The sequence below is a fragment of the Equus asinus genome, chromosome 4, assembly GCF_041296235.1.
Source record: "Equus asinus isolate D_3611 breed Donkey chromosome 4, EquAss-T2T_v2, whole genome shotgun sequence".
Taxonomy (NCBI): Eukaryota; Metazoa; Chordata; class Mammalia; order Perissodactyla; family Equidae; genus Equus; species Equus asinus.
The window spans coordinates 46,520,843-46,529,772 of NC_091793.1; the positions used below are offsets into that span (position 1 = coordinate 46,520,843).

An 8,930-nucleotide genomic window follows, 5' to 3' on the forward strand; every position below is an offset into this window, starting at 1 on the left:
ACCTAGCTGACCCTGTGTAACCATCAACGTGCGGTAGAAATGACGTTGCATGACTTCTGAGAATAGGTCATAAGAAGCCTTAGAAGGTTCCGTCTCAGTCTCTTAGCATTTTGTTCGTGGATGCTCCTTCTCAGAATCCAAGAGCCATGCAAGCCATAGGGAGAGACCACATGTAGATGCCTCGAGATGACAGCCCTAACTGAACTCCCAGCCAACAATTAGCATCAACTGCCAGCCATTTGAGTTAGTCATCTTGGAATTTCAGTCCAGTAAAGACTTCAGATGACTTCAGTCTTAATCAACATCTTGACCATAAATGCATAAGAAATCCAAGCAAGCAAGAACTGTCTAGCCAAGCCCAGTCAACACACAAAACTATAAAAGATAATAACAAATTGTTATTTTAAACCACTGTTTGTTTTACAGCATTAAATAATCAGAACATCTACTCTACCCATAAAAACAAACATACAAATACCCCCCACAAAATCTTACTGCTTGAAGTAGTTAAAATAGCTTCTGTTTACAACTGAGAGCCCTAATCAATACAACCTTGTTCATAAATGAAATTAGCCTCTAGTGAATTTACGAATTGATGGCTATAATCTGTAGATTTTTTCCTTGATAGATTATAAGAATTCAACTGCAAAATTATTCCTAGTTTCTAATTTGAGAAGAAATTCCTTTCTACCTTCTTAGCAGATTACTAGTTTAATCATCTTTTCAAAAAATTTTAATAATGCGAATTTTCTTGGAAAATTATTTTATTCATTGAGTCTATCAAATCTATTTGATTAGAACTGTACATGATATCTCACAGTTTTATAAACCACTGCTCTAATTGTAGTTATATAACCTTTTATGTAACCAATTTTCTTTTCTCTTTTTTTTTGGTGAGGAAGATTGGCCCTGAGCTAACATCTGTTGTCAATCTTCCTCTTTCTGTTTGAGGAAAATTGTCCCTGAGCCAACATCTATGCCAATCTTGCTTCATTTTGTATGGGGGACACCGCCACAGCATGGCTTGATAAGCGATGAGTAGGTCTGTGCCCAGGATCTGAACCTGCAAACCCTGGGCCACCAAAGCAGAGTGCATAAACTTAACCACCATGCCATTGGGCCAGCCCCTGTTACTAATTTTCTATAATTGTATTTTCTTCAATTTTTTTCATAATTAGGCTATATAAAATTGCCAATATATTTTCACTGTATAAACCTCAGTAAATATAAATAAATAGACCATTAGAGTCCCCATAACTCAACTATAGATAATCACTGCCAAAATTTGAAGAGTCTACATATAGTAAGTCTTTACATATCCATTCACACAGGTGCTCAGGACAAAAATCTTGGAGCTGATCTTTTCTCTTCCTTTCATACCAATCCATCAATAAATCATTTTGGTTCTTTCTACCTTAAAAATTGTTTCCAGAATATGACCATTTTTCATCATTTGTACTCAAATCACTCTCATCCACACCATAATATTACAATAGTCTTTTAGTAGATTCTTGCTACCTCAGGGCATCTCCTCTAAACAGTCACCAGAATGATTGTCTCAAAATATGTCAGATACTGTCATTCCTTACTTGGAAGCCTTCACATATGCAGAATGGAATCTAAAGTCCACACTGCGATTTCCAAGAGCCCTATATGTTCTGATCCCTTGTATTCTTGGATACAACCACAAAGGCTTACCGTTCTTCAAACATATCAAGCACACTTAGTGTGCTTTGGCCTTTAGAGTGTCCTCCTCTGAAACACCGACTCTCTAGATATCCACATGGCTCACCTTCTCACTCTTCGAGATATCTATCTGGCTTTCCTTCTCAGTCATTACTTAAATGTCACCTCCTCAGAGAGGCCTTCCCTGACTTATCCTATCTAAAATACAACCTCCCATCTTCATCCTCTTATCTTCAAGTTTTTCCTTCACAGAAGTTATTATTATTGAAATATTACATATTTATTTATTTGTTTATTGTTTGTCTCCCCACACTAGAATATCAGAACAGAAGAACATAACCTTTGTCTATTTTGTTCTCTGTGGTATTCTCAGTAGCTAGAATAGATACTTTCACACAGAAATATTTGTTGAATGAATATCTATGAATACCCACATTATAATTTATACTAATATTTGCATAAATGCCGTTGAATTTTATAATGTTTTAATAATACATCACAAACATTTTTTATGTTACTAAATATTGTCTAAGCCACCTTTCTAACGGGGCTATTATTGGACACACCAAAGTCCAATTGAATACTCAGGTCGTTGCCATTTTTTATTATAATTCTAGTTAAACTTTCAATCATTTCATTTTCTTTGAATAATTCCAGAAGTAAATTTGCTTAGTTGAACCAATAAAGATTGTTAGGCTTTTGGCATAAATTATATTTTTATCCAAAAAGATGTATAAACTGATACTTCTAAAATATTCCCATGATTATTTTTCTTTTCTTCAGTGTAAAGTAAAAGAATGTCTGGTGTTAACTCGGACTAGTAAAACAAACTGTTGACACTGGTTATTTATTGGAGACATAGGAAGGCAGTAATGAAAGTGAACGAACTAAATTGAACAGTCCACTATCCCATAGATATTACATTAGAGATAAATGCACATACATGTATATAATGAAATAAAAACTTCAAGCAGTTTAATTTTCTAAATTATAAATTATTCTTACTTACAGAAAACTTATCTGCCAAGCAGATAAAAACTGTACTTACTTAAAACATCAGGATCTTCCAAGTCCTGAAGAATGAGCTCTTCAACAGTTTTACTCTTATTCTTTATGACGTCAATACAGTGAAGAACTGACTCAGGTAATTCATCTACATCCTGAAAATTTGAATAACGAAAGAAACCGTAAAATTGTTTATTAAAACTATGTATCAAAAATTTGATAAAAATTTTGATATACCAAAAATTTGAGTAAAATGTGTAAAATGAGGTAAAAGGGTTCCATGTAAAGAGCATACTTCAAACAAATATATTTTGTTAAAATTTGCTTTTTATTTTCAGGTAGTTATAAATTACATCCACGATTCTTTTGGATTTCACAATCAAATGAAGAATTTCAGAATTTTTTGTCTCAAATTTGCTGTGGATAAAAAGACAATATTATGTAAAAATATAAATTTTTCCAAAAGTAAGATGTTTATTACTGTAATCCTAATTAAAAATCGAAGTGTAGTTATTTTTTGAAACTTGACAAATAAGTCTTTTTGGAAAAAGTTTAGTTGAGAAGATTCTGAAACAGCAAAACAAGTAAAGGAATTTGATTCATTTGATATTTAAAAATATAAAACTGCAATAGGGAAAAAATTAACAGAATAATGGAATGAATAGATAGTCTTTGATAGATTACATGTATATAACAACTAAATATATACAAAAGATATTAAAAGTCAATTGAGAAGAGATGGATAATTCAACAAGTGATACTGGGAATATGAGCTAAATATATGCAGGAAAATTTCAAATTAGATCTACATTTTATAGCATATCTAAAATTAAATTACCATTGGATTAATGATTTTGATGTAAAAGAATGAATCCATGAATAAACTTTCTAAGCATATAAACATTGGGGAAAATACACAAATGAAAAGATAACATGCTTGATTTCAAAAAAGTAACTATTTCCATAGGTCTAAAGATTTCACATAAATTTTTCTTTTCATGTATATCTAATCACATTAGAATGCTCACGATTAAGTAAAAACGGCAGGATGTAAATACATATGTGTGTATATATACTATAATCTCAATTTTGCAAAAAATATACATATATACATGTGGAATTATAGGTGATTTCTATCTTCATCATACTTTTTATATTTAAATGTCTATCTATATATATTGTTTAAAGGTGATCCAAAGGTAAAATATGAGATGAGTATACAAAATATATTAAGAAAAGAAATTTGTCTCCTGAAAAGCTTACTCCAATTAAAGACTCAAAAATCTGACTCTTTAACACTCACTGTATCACTATCATCACTCTGGGTTTCTGATTTTGAATCACTATCAACATCATCTTTTTCCAAGGAAGAAATGCTGATTTTATCCAATTCAGCTTGTATTTCTTCTTGGAGCTTTGCATCATCGTCATCATTGTCTTCCATCATCCTTCATAGTAAAACACAGAACCATTTAAAGAAAATTTCAAAGAGGCTAATATGCCAGTAAAAGCTACAGGTTCTTTAATGTGTGATATCAATCCAACAGGTTCTATGTAAACATGTTTTAGCTTAACAAACTTGTCACACCTTATTATAATTATGCCATATATTACAGAATATTTTTTTCTCTCTCCATTCATTACTTCTTTAATGTTTGACTACAAAATGATCAACTCTAATAAGATTCTTTTAATTTTCTAAGGGAAAAGTAACATGGAGTGGACTGGCTTACCTTTCTGAACCAAGAAACTTCACAGTAAAACTCATCCTCATCATAATGGGAATAATTTTAGGCAAGATACCTTTGAACAGCTTGAATATTCAGAGATTAAAATACCCAGAAGAGAATAACCTAAGTCAATAAATGGGGAAACACATGGCTAGTTTCTACTCATAAACTCGAGTTGTTACTTTTAACAGAGAAAGCAACACGTTTTTACCAACAATAACATGTTGTAATAATGTATAATATATGGCTTATAAGACCAACATTTATTTCATTTAAATCTTTAATATTTGTAATAGATAAAGGTCACGCAGTAGATTACATATATCTTCACATTATCATCATTATCATCAACCACCATCAGTAGATTCCACATGTTGAGTACCTGTGACAAGCCAGGCACTAGAAGACACTTGTGTGACTGACAATGTTCAGAGGAAGTTAACAGGTTAAAGGTTATTACAGTCATTATATAGATGAGAAAACCAAGGTTTGAAGAGGTTATTTAATTGCATAAGTCATTATGCTAATACATAATAGATGTAGGATCCTAATTCCAAAGCCTGTGCTCTTCCCACTACCAAATGGTCTCCAAACTCAGTCAAGCTCTTCATCAGCCCAGCAATCCTTGTGAACATGCCCTAGTCCAATAGTCTTCAAATTGCAGATGACAATTCGTTAGTGGATCAAGAAATTAATTTTTAGTGGATCTTGATCATCAGGTTTTAATGTTAGGAAAGGAAAAGTTACGATAGGCCAGAAAGGAAACAATAAGTATACTATAAACACTAAACATAAAAATTGTTGAAAAAAACATTTGTTTCAATTATAAGTATATATATATATACACGAATCTATAGACATACGTATACATATATGTATATATGTACCCATGTACGCATGAGCTCCAATGTAGTATTTTTTGTTATGTGTTTGTTTTACAGTGGGTCTATACTCTAGTATATACTCTAGTAGTCAGCTGTTATTTTATTTTCCAGACTGACAAACTTTAATTCTTTCCTCAAGTCCCACCATTGTCTTCTTGGCCCGCCTTTCCTTCCTTCTACCCCTCCCTCCCTCCTTTCTTCTTTTATTCTTCCCTCCTTCCTTCCCTCCTTCCCTCCATCCTTCCTTCCCTCTCTCCTTTTCCTCCTTCCTTCCCTCCTTCCTTCAGTCCTTCCCTCCCTTTATTCTTCCCTCCCTCCCTTCTTCCCTCCTTCACTGTTTTCCTCTTTCTTTTCCTTCCTTTACTCATTCATCTCAAAATCAACTTTTTGGGAGCCTACCAGGTGCACTCCCAGCAGTGCTAGGTGCTACAAATAAGACAAGCAATCTGTTTTCACAGTTTATCGTCCAGTTAACAAAAAAATGAAACACCCTCATTTTTCTACTTCTTTTCCTGAAATCTCTTCTTCCTCATCTTACTAGGAGAGGAGCCCCTCTTCCTTAACAAAGTGTAACTCTTCTCCTATGCTCTGAATCTGACAACTGCTCACCTACTGAATTGCGCTCCATCCACTACTCCTTCTGTTTACTGTCTCGCCATACACTTTTATTCTACTGGCCCCCTCTCCACACAAACACAATCAGTTCACTCCCATCCAAAAAAAGATACTTGTGCCTGCCTTTCTTTTAGTTATAGATTTCACAGGTAAATAATTTACTTGAACTGATCTCCAAGTATTGCCAAAACTCTTGGGCATTTATCCCAGAGAAATGAAAATCTATGTTTACACCAAAACTTGTACACAAATCTTCACAACATTTTTATTCACAATAGTCCCAAACTGGAAACAATCAAAATATCCCTCAATAGGTGATTGGTTAAACCAACTCTAGTCCATCCACACCATGGAAACAAAAGAAAACATATTATGTGATTCCATTTATATAACATTTTTGAAATGACAAAATTTTATAAATGGAGGACAAACTAATGATTAGCAGGAGTTGGGGTGGGCAGGGTCGGAGGAAGGTGGTTATGGTGATAAAACGGCAGCACTAGAGAGCCTTATAGTGTTGGAACTCTTCGTATCTTGATTGTGGTAGTGGATTAGTGAGCATATTTATTTTATTTATTTACTTTTTTTTTTGCCCCACCGCCCCGTCAGCCCGCACCCCGACACGGCCCCGCGTGCCCTCAGTCTGCACCTCGACACGGCCCCGCGGCCGCTCAGCCTGCACCCTCACACGGCCCCGCCCGCCGGCCCCTCAGCCGGCACCCCGACACGGCCCCGCCCCGCGCCCCCTCAGCCCGCACCCCGACAAGGCCCCGCCCGCCGGCCCCTCAGCCCGCACCCCGACACGGCCCCCCGCCCCCTCAGCCCGCACCCCGACACGGCCCTGCTGGCCCCTCAGCCCGCAGCCCCTAGCGGCCCCGCACCCCCTCAGCCCGCACCCCTCTCGGCCCCACCGCGGCGTCAGCCCGCACCCCGCACCTCCCCAGACCTCACCCTGCCGCCCGCTGCCTACTTTGAAAGCGCCCGGAGCCAGTGAGCATATTTAGATGCAAAATTATATATAAGGTAATACACACACAAATAAATACAAGTAAAATTGAGGAAATCTGAATGAGATCAGTAAATTGCATGAATATCAATATCCTGGTCGTGATATACTATAGTCCATAAAATATTACTATTGGGACTGGTCATGATATTATACTATAGTTTATAAAATATTACCATTGGGAGACAGTGAACAGAGTGTACAAGGGATATTTCTGCCTTGTTTCTTAAAACTGGATGCAAATCTACAATTCCCTCAATAAAACTGTAAAGATATCCTAAGTACTCACTAAGAAAACAAATAAACTATGATGGATCCATAGAATGGAATACTATGCAACCCGGTTAAAAAATGAGTATCTAAGGGCTGGCCCGGTGGCACAATGGTTAAGTGCCCAGTTCTGCTTTGGCAGCCCTGGGTTCGCTGGTTCGGATCCCGGGTGCAGACATGGCAGCGCTCGGCATGCCATGCTGTGGCAGGCGACCCACATATAAAGTAGAGGAAGATGGGCACGAATGTTAGCTCAGGGCCAGTCTTCCTCGGGAAAAAAAAGAGAGAGACAAGGATTGGCAGCAGTTAGCTCAGGGCTAATATTCCTTAAAAAAAAAAAATGGGTATGTATACTGTATCCCTGTGGAAAGGTGACCAAAGGAATAATTGAAAAAAGGCAAGTGGCAGAAAAATATGCACAATAACATTTCTTTTGTGTAACTACACACATACACAGGCACACTTTTTTAAACAGAAGCTTTCTGGAAGAAATTGGGGAACTTTTAATTTTCATTTCATACATTTACATTGAGTGATTTTTTATCATGAATATGTACTATTATAATTTGAAATGCTAGTTTAAAAATACTCAATTTTACCCACAACCTCCCTCCTCCAAAGGAAAACAGAGCAAAATTTAAAAAAGAAAAGGAGGACAAAACGCTATCCTGTAATTAGAGTGCAATTCAAAAGCTTTGTTAGAAAATTAGATGTTTTTTAACGTTGTTACAAAGCAGAATGCACAGGCACACAGAACTTTATGTAGAAAGAAAGGCAGGAGAATAAGGCAAAAGTAAGAGTCATTTCTATCATATGCCCCTCTCTGCTCATCTACTGATTCTTTAGATCTGCCCTAATTACACACTCGAGCACATACGTAATTTTAAATTTTCTAATAGCAGCTTTCTAAAAGTAAAGAGAAACAGGTGAAATTATTTTCATAATATATTTCACTTAACCTAATATAGCCAAAATCTTATTTCAACATGTAATCAATCTAAAAACTATTAATTATTAAGGTCAATATAAAAAGTTTACATTCTGTTAGGCATACTAATTCTTCAAAATCTGACGTGTGTTTTACACGCAGCACATTTCAGCTCGGACTGGCTGCATTTCAAGCCCTCCACAGCCACCTGGAGCTGGTGGTTACCGGCAGGACAGCGCAGCCCGAGATGGACCCCCCTGTAAAGGGGCTACAGTAAACTACCTCGCGTTGCTAATAAGTCACTCGGAGTGGGCTAAAGCTGCCCAAAGTGGAAAATCTTAAGGAATTCCACCCTTCCACCCTTTACCACTGTAAAGAAAAGGGGAGAAAATCTACTTGTAAAGGTAACCATAAATTATATATGGAAAAAAAGAAAGAAAAAGGAAGGGAGGGAGGGAACTGTCGCGGGGGGCGGCGGGGGAGTGGAGGATGGACCAGCCAAGCCTCCCTTGGTCCTCAGGGTGGACCTTCAATTTTTGAGGGAGCTACCGAAACCTCCAAAACTGGAGGGAGCCTCGTGCTCCGCAGACTCGCGCGGCCGCCCGCTCGGCCCGCGGCTGCCCCTTGGCGGAGAGGGGCCCGGCTCCGTCCGCGCTCCCACAGCCCGGCCTCGCCTCCCGCAACACCAACCCGGCCTGGAGGGGCCCCGGCTCACCCACCAGTTGCTAATTCCCCCGGCTTGGTTGGAACACAGCGCCCAGAGCCTCCAAACAAAGCGTAACCACGGCAACAGCCAATCCCAAGGA

General features: G+C 37.4%; 1 protein-coding gene across 2 annotated transcripts in view; it reads right to left on the reverse strand.

Annotated features, from left to right (window-relative positions):
- Positions 1 to 8,905, reverse strand: part of LRRIQ1 (leucine rich repeats and IQ motif containing 1) — a 225,161-nt gene extending 216,256 nt beyond the window's left edge. The window contains exons 1-3 of one of the 2 annotated variants that reach the window (XM_070507200.1): positions 8,844 to 8,886; positions 3,995 to 4,139; positions 2,735 to 2,846 (exon numbers count right to left, since the gene is read on the reverse strand). In XM_070507200.1, coding sequence (XP_070363301.1) covers positions 2,735 to 2,846; positions 3,995 to 4,138 — 256 coding nt within the window. In that variant the 5' untranslated portion in view covers position 4,139; positions 8,844 to 8,886. Of the gene's footprint in view, positions 1 to 2,734; positions 2,847 to 3,994; positions 4,140 to 8,843 lie in introns of both variants that reach the window. The other variant, XM_070507201.1, reaches the window with a different exon arrangement.
- Between the last annotated feature and the right edge of the window lie 25 nt (positions 8,906 to 8,930).